A 23261-nucleotide genomic window follows, 5' to 3' on the forward strand; every position below is an offset into this window, starting at 1 on the left:
GTTTAGCTAATACCCTTCCTATTTATATTACAGGTAATGCTTTCAAATAAAAAAGTTTCAAATGACCGTGACTCGAATACTTTCTGTTTGAGGTATCAGTGTTGTACCAGCTGATCAGATTCTACTGCCATAATTGTGCACATAACTAGATGACACATTCATCTGACATTTTCAATACACCCTGCACTGTATCACGTTAGCATTTTCTTAGACCATGAACCTCTCATACAATACAAATGTTCGAGAAATCATCCCTTCCTCCACATTCCACAAACTAAGTAGAAAAAATGCTGGCTAATTACATCATTTTAGAGAAATTGGCTAATTACATCATTTTAGAGAACTTGGCTAATTATATCATTTAGAGAACTTAGCTGATTACACCTTGGTACTTGTCTTGGGTTTTGAAAATGACGTGTCTTGTCTATGATGGAAATAGTCCATCGAGTCATTTCCAAACTTTCCCGTACCGGTGCTACACCATGTGTTGTTCGAGTGTTCCAAACTTTCCCGTACCGGCGCTAGACGATGTATTGTTCGAGTGTTCCAAACTTTCCCGTACCGATACAACACGATGTATTGTTCGAGTGTTCCAAACTTTCCCGTACCGATACAACACGATGTATTGTTCGAGTGTTCCAAACTTTCCCGTACCGATACAACACGATATGTTGTTCGAGTGTTCCAAACTTTCCCGTACCGATACAACACGATGTGTTGTTCGAGTGTTCCAAACTTTCCCGTACCGATACAACACGATGTGTTGTTCGAGTGTTCCAAACTTTCCCGTACCGATACAACACGATGTGTTGTTCGAGTGTTCCAAACTTTCCCGTACCGATACAACACGATGTGTTGTTCGAGTGTTCCAAACTTTCCCGTACCGATACAACACGATGTGTTGTTCGAGTGTTCCAAACTTTCCCGTACCAGCGCTACATGATGTTGGACGACAATTTTCCTGTTAGAAGTTGGGCGATGGCGTGGATTCGGTGAGTTGGGCGATGGCGTGGATTCGGTGAGTTGGGCGATGGCTGTGTTCTTCCTGTTGATTTAATTGCGTGACATTAGCAAAAATTAGGTTTGATTTTAAATGACTGGGATTGGTGGGATGTTTATGTTTAGATACCTGATGGTGGGATGTTGCTGTTTAGATTAGCTGGTGGTGGGATGATGTTTAGATACCTGATGGTGGGATGTTGCTGTTTAGATTAGCTGGTGGTGGGATGATGTTTAGATACCTGATGGTGGGATGTTGCTGTTTAGATCAGCTGATGGTGGGATGTTGATGTTTAGATAAGCTGATGGTGAGATGTTGATGTTTAGATTAGCTGATGGTGGGATGTTGATGTTTAGATAAGCTGATGGTGGGGTGTTGATGTTTAGATTAGCTGATGGTGGGATGTTGATGTTTAGATAAACTGATGGTGGATGTTGATGTTTAGATAAGCTGATGGTGGGATGTTGCTGTTTAGATTAGCTGGTGGTGGGATGTTGATGTTTAGATAAGCTGGTGGTGGGATGTTGATGTTTAGATTAGCTGGTGGTAGGATGTTGATGTTTAGATACGCTGATGGTGGGATGTTGCTGTTTAGATTAGCTGGTGGTGGGATGTTGATGTTTAGATAAGCTGATGGTGGGATGTTGCTGTTTAGATTAGCTGGTGGTGGGATGTTGATGTTTAGATAAGCTGATGGTGGGATGTTGATGTTTAGATTAGCTGGTGGTGGGATGATGTTTAGATACCTGATGGTGGGATGTTGCTGTTTAGATTAGCTGGTGGTGGGATGTTGATGTTTAGATAACCTGGTGGTGGGATGTTGATGTTTAGATTAGCTGGTGGTGAGATGTTGCTGTTTAAATAAGCTGATGGTGAGATGTTGATGTTTAGATTAGCTGGTGGTGGGATGTTGCTGTTTAGATTAGCTGGTGGTGGGATGTTGATGTTTAGATAAGCTGATGGTGGGATGTTGATGTTTAGATTAGCTGGTGGTGGGATGATGTTTAGATACCTGATGGTGGGATGTGGCTGTTTAGATTAGCTGGTGGTGGGATGTTAATGATTAGATAACCTGGTGGTGGGATGTTAATGTTTAGATAAGCTGGTGGTGGGATGTTGATGTTTAGATTAGCAGATGGTGGGATGTTGATGTTTAGATAGCTGACCTACCCGACGAAGATAGTTGACTTCAAGATAACTGGTAAGTTATTGTCTCGTTAAAAGTTTGTTGGCAGAGGTTAACATTTGTTGCCAAACTTGAGAAACTTGAGAGCCAGTCATTGCATTCAGGAACCTCCTGGCCCGGACATGTACTGTGCCGTGTACTTGGACAACATGTTCATCTTCAGGTCTGGCTTCAGCTATCATAGAATGTTCATCTTCAGGTCTGGCTTCAGCTGCCATAGAAAATCCACCTGCATTGCTTGCTTGAACTTTGAACTTTAACCGTATTAGAACTGAAACATTTTAAAATTTATTTATCTTTAAATCAAATAGGTCTAAATAGGATGTTTAATTTTAGTTGTTTTAGGAAAAAAATGAGTACATTATGTATGCTTCTGAAACACAAGGTCTTTCAATAACTTATAACTGCCACGTAAATGTAAACCTCACTGTCAGTGTGAAGGTCAGGGGACTAAGGGGTACAATGGCAGGGGTCTACGACAAATTCCCGAAAGAAACTTGCCCGAAGGCAGTTTGCCCGAAAGACACGTCCGGCTCCCCAGTGGGAGAAGGTGAAGGTCAGGGAATTGTGGGATACAGTGGGTGAAGGTCAGGGGATTGTGGGATACAGTGGGTGAAGGTCAGGGGATTATGGGATACAGTGGGTGAAGGTCAGGGGACTGGGAGATGGCACAAAGGTGTTAGCCTGCACATATATTGTGGGACTTTTTAAAGCGTTTGAATAGATTCTAAATGTTTAGGTCACGCATCCTACCTGTGTATGAAAGTGTTTAAACGTTGTGTTGACATATCTTACCATAGGCGTAGTCTGAAAACGAAACAAATTGAATGTCTTCTGTGAGGTAAAACACAGACATTTTAAAAGTCTTCTTTCCTATGATGTACCCAAAATCCTCCACAATTTGGAATGTCAGCCCATTGTTTTCCGTTTGGACGTTGAAGACGTGTTCTCTGTGTATAGAAATGTTCCAGTTTGAATGATGAGTAAACTATAATACAGTATTGGTTAGTTACTCATGGCCACTTGATATGTGGGCGTGGTCTATGATAATTCACTATTGGAATAGATACGGGCAATGTGGAGTAAGGGATGACGCATGCACGGAAAATAGAATGTGATTTGATATTTTCACTTGACTCTGGATAATATTATTAAACTATAAATAGAAAAAGACTTATGACTATGATAAGATTGTATTATCATAAATTTTAATGGTGTAAGATTAAGATATTTCATTTTCCCAAGGAAAATAAACAACGGTATTAGACTACGAGCTTTTGAACTATAAACTAAGTATTTCATAATAAGAGAGAGAGAGTTTCATTACGTGCACTAATTCTCTCAGCCCCCCCCCCCCCTTCCCCCCCACACACACATTATTCCACTAGCGCTTATAAAAGATGATAACATGAACTATAGGAGCATCTGAATTATTAAGTGGGATATAAAAAAAACCATCAAACACTGGCCCCTATACCACCCCCCCTCAAGGAAGAGCTACATTGGGCTACCAGCAGATCTGGAGACCACAGTCCAGTTCATCCTCGAAGTTGGACTTGTTGTTTAAATCCTCCAACAGAAATTCAATTAAGAAGCCGGAAAAAGAGGATAATATGAACAGTAGAAACATCCAGATATATACTGAAATTGTAAGTATAGCAAAAAAACATTTGGAACATGCAGAGTTTCTTCCAGGCATCTCTTCGGGGGTTATGCCCCCCCCCCCGAAGAAAGTCTACCGCCCCCCCCCCCCCTCCCGTACGAGATGGAATTTATATAGTAGACATACACTTTTACTAGTGTCCGCCCTCCCCCCCCTGAAAAATGTTGACCCCCCCCCCCCCCCCCGAAAATATCAAGTGCCCCCCTACCCGGAAAAAAAAAGTCTGGAAGAAACACTGGGAACATGTGGATGCAGACTGAAGTACGACTCAAATATTTGAAACTTGTAGATCTGGACTTACATGCGAGGATGAACCTGAATTAAATTGTTTGGGTTTCTGAGGAAACCGACGAGATCGTGTAGAGGGACGTTCATGTCACACGTGAAGTTGGTGTCTGTTTGAATATCTTCTGCCAGCCAGCACACTAGCACAGCAACAACAACACCAACAAAAGCTAATACATACATACTGTGATTGAGATAAAACATAAGATTAGCTGGATACAAGGGCGGATACAAGGTAATATGGGCGGATACAATGGAATGTAAGATCAACCAACGTCTAGTGTGTTCCAGTCAATGGTTAGATCAACGTCTAGTGTGTTCAAGTCAGTGGTTAGATCAATCAACGTCTAGTGTGTTCAAGTCAATGGTTAGATCAACCAACGTCTAGTGTGTTCCAGTCAATGGTTAGACCAAAGTCTAGTGTGTTCAAGTCAGTGGTTAGATCAACCAACGTGAAGTGTTCCATTCAATGGTTAGATCAACCAACGTCTAGTGTGTTCCAGTCAATGGTTCGACCAACGTCTAGTGTGTTCAAGTCGGTGGTTAGATCAACCAACGTCTAGTGTGTTCCAGTCAATGGTTAGATCAACCAACGTCTAGTGTGTTTAAGTCAGTGGTTAGATCAACCAACGTCTAGTGTGTTCCAGTCAATGGTTAGATCAACCAACGTCTAGTGTGTTCCAGTCAATGGTTAGACCAACGTCTAGTGTGTTCAAGTCGGTGGTTAGATCAACCAACGTCTAGTGTGTTCCAGTCAATGGTTAGATCAACCAACGTCTAGTGTGTTCAAGTCAGTGGTGAGATCAACCAACGTCTAGTGTGTTCCAGTCAATGGTTAGATCAACGTCTAGTGTGTTCCAGTTAATGGTTAGATCAACATCTAGTGTGTTCAAGTCAATGGTTAGACCAACGTCTAGTGTGTTCCAGCCAATGGTTAGATCAACCAACGTGAAGTGTTCCATTCAATGGTTAGATCAACCAACGTCTAGTGTGTTCCAGTCAGTGATTAGATCAACGTCTAGTGTGTTCCAGTCAGTGGTTAGATCAACCAACGTCTAGTGTGTTCAAGTCAGTGGTTAGATCAACGTCTAGTGTGTTCAAGTCAGTGGTTAGATCAACGTCTAGTGTGTTCAAGTCAATGGTTAGATCAACCAACGTCTAGTGTGTTCCAGTCAGTGGTTAGATCAACCAACGTCTAGTGTGTTCAAATCAATGGTTAGACCAACGTCTAGTGTGTTCAAGTCAATGGTTAGATCAACCAACGTCTAGTGTGTTCCAGTCAATGGTTAGATCAACGTCTAGTGTGTTCAAGTCAGTGGTTAGATCAACGTCTAGTGTGTTCCAGTCAATGGTTAGATCAACGTCTAGTGTGTTCCAGTCAATGGTTAGATCAACCAACGTCTAGTGTGTTCAAGTCAGTGGTTAGATCAACCAACGTCTAGTGTGTTAAAGTCAGTGGTTAGATCAACCAACGTCTAGTGTGTTCCAGTCAATGGTTAGATCAACGTCTAGTGTGTTCAAGTCAGTGGTTAGATCAACGTCTAGTGTGTTCAAGTCAATGGTTAGATCAACCAACGTCTAGTGTGTTCCAGTCAATGGTTAGATCAACCAACGTCTAGTGTGTTCAAGTCAGTGGTTAGATCAACCAACGTCTAGTGTGTTAAAGTCAGTGGTTAGATCAACCAACGTCTAGTGTGTTCCAGTCAATGGTTAGATCAACCAACGTCTAGTGTGTTCAAGTCAGTGGTTAGATCAACGTCTAGTGTGTTCAAGTCAATTGTTAGATCAACGTCTAGTGTGTTACAGTCAATGGTTAGATCAACCAACGTCTAGTGTGTTCAAGTCAGCGGTTAGATCAACCAACGTCTAGTGTTCCAGTCAATGGTTAGATCAACCAACGTCTAGTGTGTTCAAGTCAATGGTTAGATCAACCAACGTCTAGTGTGTTCAAGTCAGTGGTTAGATCAACGTCTAGTGTGTTCAAGTCAATGGTTAGACCAACGTGAAGTGTTCCAGTCAATGGATAGATCAACCAACGTCTAATGTGTTCCAGTCAATGGTTAGATCAACCAACGTCTAGTTTGTTCAAGTCAATGGTTAGATCAACCAACGTGAAGTGTTCCAGTCAATGGTTAGATCAACCAACGTCTAGTGTGTTCCAGTCAATGGTTAGATCAACCAACGTCTAGTGTGTTCCAGTCAATGGTTAGATCAACCAACGTCTAGTGTGTTCCAGTCAATGGTTAGATCAACCAACGTCTAGTGTGTTCCAGTCAATGGTTAGATCAACGTCTAGTGTGTTCAAGTTAATGGTTAGATCAACGTCTAGTGTGTTCCAGTCAATGGTTAGATCAACCAACGTCTAGTGTGTTCCAGTCAATGGTTAGATCAACCAACGTCTAGTGTGTTCAAGTCAGTGGTGAGATCAACGTCTAGTGTGTTCCAGTCAATGGTTAGATCAACCAACGTCTAGTGTGTTCCAGTCAATGGTTAGATCAACCAACGTCTAGTGTGTTCAAGTCAATGGTTAGATCAACCAACGTCTAGTGTGTTCAAGTCAGTGGTTAGATCAACCAACGTGAAGTGTTCCAGTCAATGGTTAGATCAACCAACGTCTAGTTTGTTCCACTCAATGGTTAGATCAACCAACGTCTAGTGTGTTCCAGTCAATGGTTAGATCAACCAACGTCTAGTGTGTTCAAGTCAATGGTTAAATCAACCAACGTCTAGTTTGTTCCACTCAATGGTTAGATCAACCAACGTCTAGTGTGTTCAAGTCAGTGGTAAGATCAACCAACGTCTAGTGTGTTCCAGTCAATAGTTAGATCAACATCTAGTGTGTTCCAGTCAATGGTTAGACCAACGTCTAGTGTGTTCAAGTCAGTGGTTAGACCAACGTCTAGTGTGTTTCAGTCAATGGTTAGATCAACGTCTAGTGTGTTCAAGTCAATGGTTAGATCAACGTCTAGTGTGTTCCAGTCAATGGTTAGATCAACGTTTAGTGTGTTCAAGTCAGTGGTTAGATCAACCAACGTCTAGTGTGTTTAAGTCAGTGGTTAGATCAACGTCTAGTGTGTTCAAGTCAGTGGTTAGATCAATCAACGTCTAGTGTGTTCAAGTCAGTGGTTAGACCAACGTCTAGTGTGTTCCAGTCAATGGTTAGACCAACGTCTAGTGTGTTCCAGTCAATGGTTAGATCAATCAACGTCTAGTGTGTTCGAGTCAGTGGTTAGATCAACCAACGTCTAGTGTGTTCAAGTCAATGGTTAGATCAACGTCTAGTGTGTTCCAGTCAATGGTTAGATCAACGTTTAGTGTGTTCAAGTCAGTGGTTAGATCAACCAACGTCTAGTGTGTTTACGTCAGTGGTTAGATTAAAGTCTAGTGTGTTCAACTCAGTGGTTAGATCAACCAACGTCTAGCGTGTTCAAGTCAGTGGTTAGACCAACGTCTAGTGTGTTCCAGTCAATGGTTAGATCAATCAATGTCTAGTGTGTTCAAGTCAGTGGTTAAATCAACCAACGTCTAGTGTGTTCCAGTCAATGGTTAGATCAACGTCTAGTGTGTTCCAGTCAATGGTTAGATCAACGTCTAGTGTGTTCAAGTCAGGGTTAGATCAACCAACGTCTACTGTGTTCCAGTCAATGGTTAGATCAACGTCTAGTGTGTTCAAGTCAATGGTTAGATCAACCAACGTCTAGTGTGTTCAAGTCAGTGGTTAGATCAACCAACGTCTAGTGTGTTCAATCAATGGTTAGATCAATCAACGTCTAGTGTGTTCCAGTCAGTGGTTAGATCAACCAACGTCTAGTGTGTTCAAGTCAGTGGTTAGATCAACGTCTAGTGTGTTCAAGTCAATGGTTAGATCAACCAACGTCTAGTGTGTTCAAGTCAATGGTTAGATCAACGTCTAGTGTGTTCCAGTCAATGGTTAGATCAACGTCTAGTGTGTTCCAGTCAATGGTTAGATCAACGTCTAGCGTGTTCAAGTCAGTGGTTAGATCAACCAACGTCTAGTGTGTTTAAGTCAGTGGTTAGATCAACGTCTAGTGTGTTCAACTCAGTGGTTAGATCAACCAACGTCTAGCGTGTTCAAGTCAGTGGTTAGACCAACGTCTAGTGTGTTCCAGTCAATGGTTAGACCAACGTCTAGTGTGTTCCAGTCAATGGTTAGATCAACCAACGTCTAGTGTGTTCAAGTCAGCGGTTAGATCAACCAACGTCTAGTGTTCCAGTCAATGGTTAGATCAACCAACGTCTAGTGTGTTCAAGTCAGTGGTTAGATCAACGTCTATTGTGTTCAAGGCAATGGTTAGATCAACCAACGTCTAGTGTGTTCAAGTCAGTGGTTAGATCAACCAACGTCTAGTGTGTTCCAGTCAATGGTTAGATCAACCAACGTCTAGTGTGTTCAAGTCAGTGGTTAGATCAACCAACGTGAAGTGTTCCAGTCAATGGTTAGATCAACCAACGTCTAGTGTGTTCCAGTCAATGGTTAGATCAACCAACGTCTAGTGTGTTCAAGTCAGTGGTTAGATCAACCAACGTGAAGTGTTCCAGTCAATGGTTAGATCAACCAACGTCTAGTTTGTTCCACTCAATGGTTAGATCAACCAACGTCTAGTGTGTTCCAGTCAATGGTTAGATCAACCAACGTCTAGTGTGTTCAAGTAAATGGTTAGATCAACCAACGTCTAGTGTGTTCCAGTCAATGTTTAGATCAACCAACGTCTAGTTTGTTCCACTCAATGGTTAGATCAACCAACGTCTAGTGTGTTCAAGTCAGTGGTTAGATCAACCAACGTCTAGTGTGTTCAAGTCAGTGGTTAGACCAACGTCTAGTGTGTTTCAGTCAATGGTTAGATCAACATCTAGTGTGTTCAAGTCAATTTTTAGATCAACGTCTAGTGTGTTCAAGTCAGTGGTTAGATCAACCAACGTCTAGTGTGTTCAAGTCAGTGGTTAGATCAACGTCTAGTGTGTTCCAGTCAATGATTAGATCAACGTCTAGTGTGTTCCAGTCAATGGTTAGATCAATCAACGTCTAGTGTGTTCAAGTCAGTGGTTAGATCAACCAACGTCTAGTGTGTTCCAGTCAATGGTTAGATCAACCAACGTCTAGTGTGTTCCAGTCAATGGTTAGATCAACGTTTAGTGTGTTCAAGTCAATGGTTAGATCAACCAACGTCTAGTGTGTTCAAGTCAGTGGTTAGATCAACCAACGTCTAGTGTGTTCAAGTCAATGGTTAGATCAACCAACGTCTAGTGTGTTCAAATCAATGGTTAGATCAACCAACGTCTAGTGTGTTCACTTCAGTGGTTAGATCAACGTCTAGTGTGTTCCAGTCAATGGTTAGATCAACGTTTAGTATGTTCAAGTCAGTGGTTAGATCAACCAACGTCTAGTGTCTTTAAGTCAGTGGTTAGATCAACGTTTAGTGTGTTCAAGTCAATGGTTAGATCAACGTCTAGTGTGTTCCAGTCAATGGTTAGATCAACGTTTAGTGTGTTCAAGTCAGTGGTTAGATCAACCAACGTCTAGTGTGTTCCAGTCAATGATTAGATCAACGTCTAGTGTGTTCAAGTCCGTGGTTAGATCAATCAACGTCTAGTGTGTTTAAGTCAATGGTTAGATCAACGTCTAGTGTGTTCAAGTCAATTGTTAGATCAACGTCTAGTGTGTTACAGTCAATGGTTAGATCAACCAACGTCTAGTGTGTTCAAGTCAGCGGTTAGATCAACCAACGTCTAGTGTTCCAGTCAATGGTTAGATCAACCAACGTCTAGTGTGTTCAAGTCAATGGTTAGATCAACCAACGTCTAGTGTGTTCAAGTCAGTGGTTAGATCAACGTCTAGTGTGTTCAAGTCAATGGTTAGACCAACGTGAAGTGTTCCAGTCAATGGATAGATCAACCAACGTCTAATGTGTTCCAGTCAATGGTTAGATCAACCAACGTCTAGTTTGTTCAAGTCAATGGTTAGATCAACCAACGTGAAGTGTTCCAGTCAATGGTTAGATCAACCAACGTCTAGTGTGTTCCAGTCAATGGTTAGATCAACCAACGTCTAGTGTGTTCCAGTCAATGGTTAGATCAACCAACGTCTAGTGTGTTCCAGTCAATGGTTAGATCAACCAACGTCTAGTGTGTTCCAGTCAATGGTTAGATCAACGTCTAGTGTGTTCAAGTTAATGGTTAGATCAACGTCTAGTGTGTTCCAGTCAATGGTTAGATCAACCAACGTCTAGTGTGTTCCAGTCAATGGTTAGATCAACCAACGTCTAGTGTGTTCAAGTCAGTGGTGAGATCAACGTCTAGTGTGTTCCAGTCAATGGTTAGATCAACCAACGTCTAGTGTGTTCCAGTCAATGGTTAGATCAACCAACGTCTAGTGTGTTCAAGTCAATGGTTAGATCAACCAACGTCTAGTGTGTTCAAGTCAGTGGTTAGATCAACCAACGTGAAGTGTTCCAGTCAATGGTTAGATCAACCAACGTCTAGTTTGTTCCACTCAATGGTTAGATCAACCAACGTCTAGTGTGTTCCAGTCAATGGTTAGATCAACCAACGTCTAGTGTGTTCAAGTCAATGGTTAAATCAACCAACGTCTAGTTTGTTCCACTCAATGGTTAGATCAACCAATGTCTAGTGTGTTCAAGTCAGTGGTAAGATCAACCAACGTCTAGTGTGTTCCAGTCAATAGTTAGATCAACATCTAGTGTGTTCCAGTCAATGGTTAGACCAACGTCTAGTGTGTTCAAGTCAGTGGTTAGACCAACGTCTAGTGTGTTTCAGTCAATGGTTAGATCAACGTCTAGTGTGTTCAAGTCAATGGTTAGATCAACGTCTAGTGTGTTCCAGTCAATGGTTAGATCAACGTTTAGTGTGTTCAAGTCAGTGGTTAGATCAACCAACGTCTAGTGTGTTTAAGTCAGTGGTTAGATCAACGTCTAGTGTGTTCAAGTCAGTGGTTAGATCAATCAACGTCTAGTGTGTTCAAGTCAGTGGTTAGACCAACGTCTAGTGTGTTCCAGTCAATGGTTAGACCAACGTCTAGTGTGTTCCAGTCAATGGTTAGATCAATCAACGTCTAGTGTGTTCGAGTCAGTGGTTAGATCAACCAACGTCTAGTGTGTTCAAGTCAATGGTTAGATCAACGTCTAGTGTGTTCCAGTCAATGGTTAGATCAACGTTTAGTGTGTTCAAGTCAGTGGTTAGATCAACCAACGTCTAGTGTGTTTACGTCAGTGGTTAGATCAAAGTCTAGTGTGTTCAACTCAGTGGTTAGATCAACCAACGTCTAGCGTGTTCAAGTCAGTGGTTAGACCAACGTCTAGTGTGTTCCAGTCAATGGTTAGATCAATCAATGTCTAGTGTGTTCAAGTCAGTGGTTAAATCAACCAACGTCTAGTGTGTTCCAGTCAATGGTTAGATCAACGTCTAGTGTGTTCCAGTCAATGGTTAGATCAACGTCTAGTGTGTTCAAGTCAGGGTTAGATCAACCAACGTCTACTGTGTTCCAGTCAATGGTTAGATCAACGTCTAGTGTGTTCAAGTCAATGGTTAGATCAACCAACGTCTAGTGTGTTCAAGTCAGTGGTTAGATCAACCAACGTCTAGTGTGTTCAATCAATGGTTAGATCAATCAACGTCTAGTGTGTTCCAGTCAGTGGTTAGATCAACCAACGTCTAGTGTGTTCAAGTCAGTGGTTAGATCAACGTCTAGTGTGTTCAAGTCAATGGTTAGATCAACCAACGTCTAGTGTGTTCAAGTCAATGGTTAGATCAACGTCTAGTGTGTTCCAGTCAATGGTTAGATCAACGTCTAGTGTGTTCCAGTCAATGGTTAGATCAACGTCTAGCGTGTTCAAGTCAGTGGTTAGATCAACCAACGTCTAGTGTGTTTAAGTCAGTGGTTAGATCAACGTCTAGTGTGTTCAACTCAGTGGTTAGATCAACCAACGTCTAGCGTGTTCAAGTCAGTGGTTAGACCAACGTCTAGTGTGTTCCAGTCAATGGTTAGACCAACGTCTAGTGTGTTCCAGTCAATGGTTAGATCAACCAACGTCTAGTGTGTTCAAGTCAGCGGTTAGATCAACCAACGTCTAGTGTTCCAGTCAATGGTTAGATCAACCAACGTCTAGTGTGTTCAAGTCAGTGGTTAGATCAACGTCTATTGTGTTCAAGGCAATGGTTAGATCAACCAACGTCTAGTGTGTTCAAGTCAGTGGTTAGATCAACCAACGTCTAGTGTGTTCCAGTCAATGGTTAGATCAACCAACGTCTAGTGTGTTCAAGTCAGTGGTTAGATCAACCAACGTGAAGTGTTCCAGTCAATGGTTAGATCAACCAACGTCTAGTGTGTTCCAGTCAATGGTTAGATCAACCAACGTCTAGTGTGTTCAAGTCAGTGGTTAGATCAACCAACGTGAAGTGTTCCAGTCAATGGTTAGATCAACCAACGTCTAGTTTGTTCCACTCAATGGTTAGATCAACCAACGTCTAGTGTGTTCCAGTCAATGGTTAGATCAACCAACGTCTAGTGTGTTCAAGTCAATGGTTAGATCAACCAACGTCTAGTGTGTTCCAGTCAATGTTTAGATCAACCAACGTCTAGTTTGTTCCACTCAATGGTTAGATCAACCAACGTCTAGTGTGTTCAAGTCAGTGGTTAGATCAACCAACGTCTAGTGTGTTCAAGTCAGTGGTTAGACCAACGTCTAGTGTGTTTCAGTCAATGGTTAGATCAACATCTAGTGTGTTCAAGTCAATTTTTAGATCAACGTCTAGTGTGTTCAAGTCAGTGGTTAGATCAACCAACGTCTAGTGTGTTCAAGTCAGTGGTTAGATCAACGTCTAGTGTGTTCCAGTCAATGATTAGATCAACGTCTAGTGTGTTCCAGTCAATGGTTAGATCAATCAACGTCTAGTGTGTTCAAGTCAGTGGTTAGATCAACCAACGTCTAGTGTGTTCCAGTCAATGGTTAGATCAACCAACGTCTAGTGTGTTCCAGTCAATGGTTAGATCAACGTTTAGTGTGTTCAAGTCAATGGTTAGATCAACCAACGTCTAGTGTGTTCAAGTCAGTGGTTAGATCAACCAACGTCTAGTGTGTTCAAGTCAATGGTTAGATCAACCAACGTCTAGTGTGTTCAAATCAATGGTTAGATCAACCAACGTCTAGTGTGTTCACTTCAGTGGTTAGATCAACGTCTAGTGTGTTCCAGTCAATGGTTAGATCAACGTTTAGTATGTTCAAGTCAGTGGTTAGATCAACCAACGTCTAGTGTCTTTAAGTCAGTGGTTAGATCAACGTTTAGTGTGTTCAAGTCAATGGTTAGATCAACGTCTAGTGTGTTCCAGTCAATGGTTAGATCAACGTTTAGTGTGTTCAAGTCAGTGGTTAGATCAACCAACGTCTAGTGTGTTCCAGTCAATGATTAGATCAACGTCTAGTGTGTTCAAGTCCGTGGTTAGATCAATCAACGTCTAGTGTGTTTAAGTCAATGGTTAGATCAACGTCTAGTGTGTTCAAGTCAGTGGTTAGATCAACCAACGTCTAGTGTGTTCAAGTCAATGGTTAGATCAACGTCTAGTGTGTTCCAGTCAATGGTTAGATCAACCATCGTCTAGTGTGTTCAAGTCAGTGGTTAGATCAACCAACGTCTAGTGTGTTCCAGTCAATGGTTAGATCAACCAACGTGTAGTGTGTTCAAGTCAGTGGTTAGATCAACCAACGTCTAATGTGTTCCAGTCAATGGTTAGATCAACCAACGTCTAGTGTGTTCAAGTCAATGGTTAGATCAAGGTCTAGTGTATTCAAGTCAATGGTTAGATCAACCAACGTCTAGTGTGTTCAAGTCAGTGGTTAGATTATCGTCTAGTGTGTTCCAGTCAATGGTTAGATCAACGTCTAGGGTGTTCAAGTCAGTGGTTAGATCAACCAACGTCTAATGTGTTCCAGTCAATGGTTAGATCAACCAACGTGTAGTGTGTTCAAGTCAGTGGTTAGATCAACGTCTAGTGTGTTCCAGTCAATGGTTAGATCAACGTCTAGTGTGTTCCAGTCAATGGTTAGATCAACGTCTAGTGTGTTCAAGTCAGTGGTTAGATCAACCAACGTCTAGTGTGTTCCAGTCAATGGTTAGATCAACGTCTAGTGTGTTCAAGTCAGTGGTTAGATCAATCAACGTCTAGTGTGTTTAAGTCAGTGTTTAGATCAACGTCTAGTGTGTTCAAGTCAGTGGTTAGATCAACCAACGTCTAGTGTGTTCAAGTCAATGGTTAGAGCAACGTCTAGTGTGTTCAAGTCAGTGGTTAGATCAATCAACGTCTAGTGTGTTTAAGTCAATGGTTAGATCAACCAACGTCTAGTGTGTTCCAGTCAATGGTTAGATCAACCAACGTCTAGTGTGTTCCAGTCAATGGTTAGATCAATCAACGTCTAGTGTGTTCAAGTCAATGGTTAGATCAATCAACGTCTAGTGTGTTCAAGTCAATGGTTAGATCAACCAACGTCTAGTGTGTTCCAGTCAATGGTTAGATCAACCAACGTCTAGTGTGTTCAAGTCAATGGTAAGATCAACGTCTAGTGTGTTCAAGTCAGTGGTTAGATCAACTTCTAGTGTGTTCCAGTCAATGGTTAGATCAACCAACGTCTAGTGTGTTCCAGTTAATGGTTAGATCAACGTCTAGTGTGTTCCAGTCAGTGGTTAGATCAACCAACGTCTAGTGTGTTCAAGTCAATGGTTAGATCAACCAACGTCTAGTGTGTTCCAGTCAATGGTTAGATCAACCAACGTCTAGTGTGTTCCAGTCAATGGTTAGATCAACCAACGTCTAGTGTGTTCAAGTCAATGGTTAGATCAACGTCTAGTGTGTTCAAGTCAGTGGTTAGATCAACTTCTAGTGTGTTCCAGTCAATGGTTAGATCAACCAACGTCTAGTGTGTTCCAGTTAATGGTTAGATCAACGTCTAGTGTGTTCCAGTCAGTGGTTAGATCAATCAACGTCTAGTGTGTTTAAGTCAATGGTTAGATCAACGTCTAGTGTGTTCAAGTCAGTGGTTAGATCAACCAACGTCTAGTGTGTTCCAGTCAGTGGTTAGATCAACCAACGTCTAGTGTGTTCAAGTCAATGGTTAGATCAACGTCTAGTGTGTTCAAGTCAATGGTTAGATCAACGTCTAGTGTGTTCCAGTTAATGGTTAGATCAACGTTTAGTGTGTTCAAGTCAATGGTTAGATCATCCAACGTCAAGTGTGTTCCAGTCAATGGTTAGATCAACGTCTAGTGTGTTCAAGTCAGTGGTTAGATCAACCAACGTCTAGTGTGTTCCAGTCAATGGTTAGATCAACCAACGTCTAGTGTGTTCCAGTCAATGGTTAGATCAACGTCTAGTGTGTTCAAGTCAGTGGTTAGATCAACCAACGTCTAGTGTGTTCCAGTCAATGGTTAGATCAACCAACGTCTAGTGTGTTCCAGTCAATGGTTAGATCAACGTCTAGTGTGTTCAAGTCAGTGGTTAGATCAACCAACGTCTAGTGTGTTCCAGTCAATGGTTAGATCAACCAACGTGTAGTGTGTTCCAGTCAATGGTTAGATCAACCAACGTCTAGTGTGTTCAAATCAATGGTTAGACCAACGTCTAGTGTGTTCCAGTCAATGGTTAGATCAACGTCTAGTGTGTTCCAGTCAATGGTTAGATCAACGTCTAGTGTGTTCCAGTCAATGGTTAGATCAACCAACGTCTAGTGTGTTCCAGTCAATGGTGAGATCAACCAACGTCTAGTGTGTTCCAGTCAATGGTTAGATCAACCAACGTCTAGTGTGTTCCAGTCAATGGTTAGATCAACCAACGTCTAGTGTGTTCCAGTCAATGGTTAGATCAATCAACGTCTAGTGTGTTCAAGTCAATGGTTAGATCAATCAACGTCTAGTGTGTTCAAGTCAATGGTTAGATCAACCAACGTCTAGTGTGTTCCAGTCAATGGTTAGATCAACCAACGTCTAGTGTGTTCAAGTCAATGGTAAGATCAACGTCTAGTGTGTTCAAGTCAGTGGTTAGATCAACTTCTAGTGTGTTCCAGTCAATGGTTAGATCAACCAACGTCTAGTGTGTTCCAGTTAATGGTTAGATCAACGTCTAGTGTGTTCCAGTCAGTGGTTAGATCAACCAACGTCTAGTGTGTTCAAGTCAATGGTTAGATCAACCAACGTCTAGTGTGTTCCAGTCAATGGTTAGATCAACCAACGTCTAGTGTGTTCCAGTCAATGGTTAGATCAACCAACGTCTAGTGTGTTCAAGTCAATGGTTAGATCAACGTCTAGTGTGTTCAAGTCAGTGGTTAGATCAACTTCTAGTGTGTTCCAGTCAATGGTTAGATCAACCAACGTCTAGTGTGTTCCAGTTAATGGTTAGATCAACGTCTAGTGTGTTCCAGTCAGTGGTTAGATCAATCAACGTCTAGTGTGTTTAAGTCAATGGTTAGATCAACGTCTAGTGTGTTCAAGTCAGTGGTTAGATCAACCAACGTCTAGTGTGTTCCAGTCAGTGGTTAGATCAACCAACGTCTAGTGTGTTCAAGTCAATGGTTAGATCAACGTCTAGTGTGTTCAAGTCAATGGTTAGATCAACGTCTAGTGTGTTCCAGTTAATGGTTAGATCAACGTTTAGTGTGTTCAAGTCAATGGTTAGATCATCCAACGTCAAGTGTGTTCCAGTCAATGGTTAGATCAACGTCTAGTGTGTTCAAGTCAGTGGTTAGATCAACCAACGTCTAGTGTGTTCCAGTCAATGGTTAGATCAACCAACGTCTAGTGTGTTCCAGTCAATGGTTAGATCAACGTCTAGTGTGTTCAAGTCAGTGGTTAGATCAACCAACGTCTAGTGTGTTCCAGTCAATGGTTAGATCAACCAACGTCTAGTGTGTTCCAGTCAATGGTTAGATCAACGTCTAGTGTGTTCAAGTCAGTGGTTAGATCAACCAACGTCTAGTGTGTTCCAGTCAATGGTTAGATCAACCAACGTGTAGTGTGTTCCAGTCAATGGTTAGATCAACCAACGTCTAGTGTGTTCAAATCAATGGTTAGACCAACGTCTAGTGTGTTCCAGTCAATGGTTAGATCAACGTCTAGTGTGTTCCAGTCAATGGTTAGATCAACGTCTAGTGTGTTCCAGTCAATGGTTAGATCAACCAACGTCTAGTGTGTTCCAGTCAATGGTGAGATCAACCAACGTCTAGTGTGTTCCAGTCAATGGTTAGATCAACCAACGTCTAGTGTGTTCCAGTCAATGGTTAGATCAACCAACGTCTAATGTGTTCCAGTCAATGGTTAGATCAACGTCTAGTGTGTTCAAGTCAGTGGTTAGATCAACCAACGTCTAGTGTGTTCAAGTCAGTGGTTAGATCAACGTCTAGTGTGTTCCAGTCAATGGTTAGATCAACCAACGTCTAGTGTGTTCAAGTTAATGGTTAGATCAACCAACGTCTAATGTGTTCCAGTCAATGGTTAGATCAACCAACGTCTAGTGTGTTCCAGTCAATGGTTAGATCAACCAACGTCTAATGTGTTCCAGTCAATGGTTAGATCAACCAACGTCTAATGTGTTCCAGTCAATGGTTAGATCAACGTCTAGTGTGTTCAAGTCAGTGGTTAGATCAACCAACGTCTAGTGTGTTCAAGTCAGTGGTTAGATCAACGTCTAGTGTGTTCCAGTCAATGGTTAGATCAACCAACGTCTAGTGTGTTCAAGTTAATGGTTAGATCAACCAACGTCTAATGTGTTCCAGTCAATGGTTAGATCAACCAACGTCTAGTGTGTTCCAGTCAATGGTTAGATCAACCAACGTCTAATGTGTTCCAGTCAATGGTTAGATCAACCAACGTCTAATGTGTTCCAGTCAATGGTTAGATCAACGTCTAGTGTGTTCAAGTCAGTGGTTAGATCAACCAACGTCTAGTGTGTTCAAGTCAGTGGTTAGATCAACGTCTAGTGTGTTCCAGTCAATGGTTAGATCAACCAACGTCTAGTGTGTTCAAGTCAATGGTTAGATCAACCAACGTCTAGTGTGTTCAAGTCAATGGTTAGATCAACGTCTAGTGTGTTCAAGTCAATGGTTAGATCAACCAACGTCTAGTGTTCTATCTATTTCTAGAATAAAGATACTTTATACTCCGGGCCGAAACATGATATGTGAAGGTAGCATTGCTCGATGTAGATGGCGACTGATAGCACAAAACGTTTTAGCAAGGCGCAACTTTACTGCTGTCGTTTAGCTGAATATTACGTATTATGTGTGTTTTACTGACATTTTTTATTACTCTGTATTCCATTGTTTAATACAAAAATATTGTAATTTAAAGTTGCGTACGTCCAAAAAAATAAAGTATTAGCTTTCGAAAATATAAATTAAAATAAAAATGTTTACCGGGTTAAAGAAAACCAGCTGTAGTCGTAGACTGGTAGAGTTTACAAGCTGAACTAAAAAATGTGCTGACATAAATTTGAGAGCTGTCTAACTAACTGAATCAGAGAATTGATTTTATTTCCCCGCGACCCCCCCATGTTCTGAGGAAATAACTAGAGCGTTTCAGGCAGTGGTGAAAAAATAAACCGCTCCTTTGTGACAAGACAGCACGTTTATAAAAAATTAAACGGTCCTTTTGATCCGAGAAAGCAAGAAAGCTTTGAAAGCTTCTAACTATCTGGGTCTGCTAGAGGAGCATTTAAAAAGTGTTTTGGGTTGCGGGGGGGGGGGGGGGATATCCAGTAGTTTTATAGTAGGTGTTCAATTGGTAGGCAACAGATGATAATAGGTTTACAATTAATAAACGGTAGGTAACAGTATGAATAGAATAGGTGTTGAAATAGAACTTACAATAAGATTAAAGTATGTGCTTACAACCTATGTGAAACCAGGAAAGCACATCAGTATCATCCAGTGAATAGCCAATGGCAGCAAGCCAACCGTCACGTGGTTTTGTTCAGCGAGAACTTCAAACCAGCATTAAGCCCGAGGGCTTCTCTCATAGCAAGTGTTCCAGCACTTGAGACAAACACTACAGCAGCTTTAGACAACCCACGAAAATATTCGCACAAGTCAGCGGCCCCCTCAAAAGCCAGAGGTTTTCAATAGATTATGGCGAATATATCTCGACATTTTTTTTATTTTAACATAAATAGTTGGGTGAGGGGGTTCGACTTAAATGATCAATTGCCTTAATTCGTATTCCTATTATTTTAATGTTCCAACAATTTTCTAATTTTCGATTGGAAAGATTTGACAGATTGTCCAAATGAAGAATATAAAGAAATTCACGTGTATTCGTTATATCAGGTACTTATCAAGGCACGAGCTAATATAGAGAAACCAGTTTTTGTCATTAGAAAAAAAGAAAAAATTAGACTACTTAAAAATAACAACAAAAAGTAATAAATAATCGGGTCTTAAACTTAAGGCAATAAATGAGTTTGAGTTTTAAATAAATTAGTATGGTGTATAGACGATTAAATAAATTAAAATAATGTATGGTTGATTAATTAAATTAATATAGTGTATGGTTGATTAAATAAATTAATATAGTGTATGGTTGATTAATTAAATTGATATAGTGTATGGTTGATTAAAAAATATTTATGGATTGTTGTTTTTTTCGTACTAGTTTGTATTTAATGTGTGGAAGTTATCATTGAGCTAGCCTAAGCCCCCCTCCCCGTCCTGCAATCGTCTAGAAAACTCGACTTCCTTATGACTACACCCCCCCCCACCACTTTACCCACTTATAAGTCATCAATGGATGCCCCAAAAAGTAGGGGGGGGGGGTAAAGCTTATCTAGGAAGAATGATTCATATGGGGTTGAATGGCTTTATAAATTGTGGGCTGGTCATATTGGTTTGTGTTGTGTTGTGGGCTAGTTTTATTGGTTTGTGTTGTTGGCTGGTCATATTGGTTTGTGTTGTGTTGTGGGCTAGTTTTATTGGTTTGTGTTGTTGGCTGGTCATATTGGTTTGTGTTGTGTTGTGGGCTGGTCATATTGGTTTGTGTTGTGTTGTGGGCTGGTCATATTGGTTTGTGTTGTGTTGTGGACTGGTCATATAGGTTTCTGTTGTGTTGTTGGCTGGTCATATTGGTTTGGGTTGTGTTGTTGGCTGGTCATATTGGTTTGGGTTGTGTTGTTGGCTGGTCATATTGGTTTGGTTTATGTTGTGGGCTAGTCATATTGGTTTGTGTTGTGTTGTGGGCTGGTCATATTGGTTTGTGTTGTGTTGTGGGCTGGTCATATTGGTTTGTGTTGTGTTGTTGGCTGGTCATATTGGTTTGTGTTGTTGGCTGGTCATATTGGTTTGTGTTGTTGGCTGGTCATATTGGTTTGTGTTGTGTTGTGGGCTGGTCATATTGGTTTGTGTTGTGTTGTTGGCTGGTCATATTGGTTTGTGTTGTGGGCTGATCATATTGGTTTGTGTTGTTGGCTGGTCATATTGGTTTGTGTTGTTGGCTGGTCATATTGGTTTGTGTTGTGTTGTGGACTGGTCATATTGGTTTGTGTTGTGTTGTGTTGTGGGCTGGTCATATTGGTTTGTGTTGTGTTGTGTTGTTGGCTAGTTTTATTGGTTTGTGTTGTGTTGTGGGCTGGTCATATTGGTTTGTGTTGTTGGCTGGTCATATTGGTTTGTGTTGTGTTGTGGGCTGGTCATATTGGTTTGTTTTGTGTTGTTGGCTGGTCATATTGGTTTGTGTTGTTGGCTGGTCATATTGGTTTGTGTTGTGTTGTGGACTGGTCATATTGGTTTGTGTTGTGTTGTGGGCTGGTCATATTGGTTTGTGTTGTGTTGTGGACTGGTCATATAGGTTTCTGTTGTGTTGTTGGCTGGTCATATTGGTTTGGGTTGTGTTGTTGGCTGGTCATATTGGTTTGGGTTGTGTTGTTGGCTGGTCATATTGGTTTGGTTTATGTTGTGGGCTAGTCATATTGGTTTGTGTTGTGTTGTGGGCTGGTCATATTGGTTTGTGTTGTGTTGTGGGCTGGTCATATTGGTTTGTGTTGTGTTGTTGGCTGGTCATATTGGTTTGTGTTGTTGGCTGGTCATATTGGTTTGTGTTGTTGGCTGGTCATATTGGTTTGTGTTGTGTTGTGGGCTGGTCATATTGGTTTGTGTTGTGTTGTTGGCTGGTCATATTGGTTTGTGTTGTGGGCTGATCATATTGGTTTGTGTTGTGTTGTTGGCTGGTCATATTGGTTTGTGTTGTTGGCTGGTCATATTGGTTTGTGTTGTGTTGTGGACTGGTCATATTGGTTTGTGTTGTGTTGTGTTGTGGGCTGGTCATATTGGTTTGTGTTGTGTTGTGTTGTTGGCTAGTTTTATTGGTTTGTGTTGTGTTGTGGGCTGGTCATATTGGTTTATGTTGTGTTGTAGGCTTGTCATATTGGTTTGTGTTGTGGGCTGGTCATATTGGTTTGTGTTGTTGGCTGGTCATATTGGTTTGTGTTGTGTTGTTGGCTGGTCATATTGGTTTGTGTTGTTGGCTGGTCATATTGGTTTGTGTTGTGTTGTGGACTGGTCATATTGGTTTGTGTTGTGTTGTGTTGTGGGCTGGTCATATTGGTTTGTGTTGTGTTGTGTTGTTGGCTAGTTTTATTGGTTTGTGTTGTGTTGTGGGCTGGTCATATTGGTTTATGTTGTGTTGTGGGCTGGTCATATTGGTTTGTGTTGTGTTGTGGGCTGGTCATATTGGTTTGTGTTGTGGGCTGGTCATATTGGTTTGTGTTGTTGGCTGGTCATATTGGTTTGTGTTGTGTTGTTGGCTGGTCATATTGGTTTGTGTTGTGGGCTGGTCATATTGGTTTGTGTTGTGGGCTGGTCATATTGGTTTGTGTTGTGGGCTGGTCATATTGGTTTGTGTTGTGTTGTTGGCTGGTCATATTGGTTTGTGTTGTGGGCTGGTCATATTGGTTTGTGTTGTGTTGTGGGCTTGTCATATTGGTTTGTGTTGTTGGCTGGTCATATTGGTTTGTGTTGTGGGCTGGTCATATTGGTTTGTGTTGTTGGCTGGTCATATTGGTTTGTGTTGTGGGCTGGTCATATTGGTTTGTGTTGTGGGCTGGTCATATTGGTTTGTGTTGTGGGCTGGTCATATTGGTTTGTGTTGTGGGCTGGTCATATTGGTTTGTGTTGTGGGCTGGTCATATTGGTTTGTGTTGTGTTGTTGGCTGGTCATATTGGTTTGTGTTGTGGGCTGGTCATATTGGTTTGTGTTGTGTTGTGGGCTTGTCATATTGGTTTGTGTTGTTGGCTGGTCATATTGGTTTGTGTTGTGGGCTGGTCATATTGGTTTGTGTTGTTGGCTGGTCATATTGGTTTGTGTTGTGGGCTGGTCATATTGGTTTGTGTTGTGGGCTGGTCATATTGGTTTGTGTTGTGGGCTGGTCATATTGGTTTGTGTTGTGTTGTTGGCTGGTCATATTGGTTTGTGTTGTGGGCTGGTCATATTGGTTTGTGTTGTGTTGTTGGCTGGTCATATTGGTTTGTGTTGTGGGCTGGTCATATTGGTTTGTGTTGTGTTGTTGGCTGGTCATATTGGTTTGTGTTGTGTTGTGGACCGGTCATATTGGTTTGTGTTGTGTTGTGGACTGGTCATATTGGTTTGTGTTGTGTTGTGTTGTGGGCTGGTCATATTGGTTTGTGTTGTGTTGTTGGCTGGTCATATTGGTTTGTGTTGTGTTGTTGGCTAGTTTTATTGGTTTGTGTTGTGTGCTGGTCATATTGGTTTGTGTTGTGCAGCAGACTGATGAGGCACGGACAGCTCAAAAGTCATTTTTTCGTCTGAAAAAAAAGGGATTTGGGGGGGGGGGTCCGTCTTAGTATACGAACGCTATAAATGACGTGTGACCCCCCCCCCCCCCCACTCCTGAAAGCGTCCACAAAACCCGACTTCCCTATGACCACCCCACCCCCTCTCCTATCCCGAACGGACGTCATAAATAGATAACCCTAAGGGAAGTAGCGGGTCTAAGGAGAAGGATTCACTAGTGTTTAAGGCTTTATAAATGGCGTAATGAGATGGATTCAATTGTGTTAAGGCTTTATAAATGGCGTAATGAGATGGATTCACTTGTGTTTAAG

The 23261-nt window shown here is 41.5% G+C and overlaps 1 protein-coding gene across 2 annotated transcripts; it reads right to left on the reverse strand.

Moving 5' to 3' along the window:
• Window positions 1-42: 42 nt before the first annotated feature.
• On the reverse strand, window positions 43-19044 carry LOC131953997 (uncharacterized). 2 transcript variants are annotated; one of them, XM_059317471.1, is made up of 5 exons: window positions 19017-19044; window positions 4151-4318; window positions 2982-3136; window positions 2171-2457; window positions 43-1045 (listed from the first exon to the last, which is right to left on the reverse strand). In XM_059317471.1, the coding sequence occupies exons 2-4, from the start codon at window positions 4315-4317 to the stop codon at window positions 2207-2209; spliced, it is 573 nt and encodes a 190-aa protein (XP_059173454.1). In that variant the 5' UTR covers window position 4318; window positions 19017-19044; the 3' UTR covers window positions 43-1045; window positions 2171-2206. The 2 variants fall into 2 exon arrangements, with proteins under 2 accessions (XP_059173454.1, XP_059173444.1); XM_059317461.1 differs by lacking the exon at window positions 19017-19044 and adding an exon at window positions 18567-18662.
• Between the last annotated feature and the right edge of the window lie 4217 nt (window positions 19045-23261).

The sequence above is a fragment of the Physella acuta genome, unplaced genomic scaffold (assembly GCF_028476545.2).
Source record: "Physella acuta isolate Inbredline_101_S28 unplaced genomic scaffold, ASM2847654v3 ptg000078l, whole genome shotgun sequence".
Lineage (NCBI taxonomy): Eukaryota > Metazoa > Mollusca > Gastropoda > Physidae > Physella > Physella acuta.

What these genes read in the sequence shown, in the direction of transcription:
- LOC131953997 (XM_059317471.1), bottom strand. Translation starts at nt 4,317, where the DNA reads ATGTATGTATTAGCTTTTGTTGGTGTTGTTGTTGCTGTGCTAGTGTGC. An exon ending in ATTCAGGTTCATCCTCGCAT is followed by an intron (nt 3,137 to 4,150) that starts GTAAGTCCAGAT and finishes TTCTATACACAG; the next exon opens with AGAACACGTCTTCAACGTCC. An exon ending in GTTTTCAGACTACGCCTATG is followed by an intron (nt 2,458 to 2,981) that starts GTAAGATATGTC and finishes AAAATGTTTCAG; the next exon opens with TTCTAATACGGTTAAAGTTC.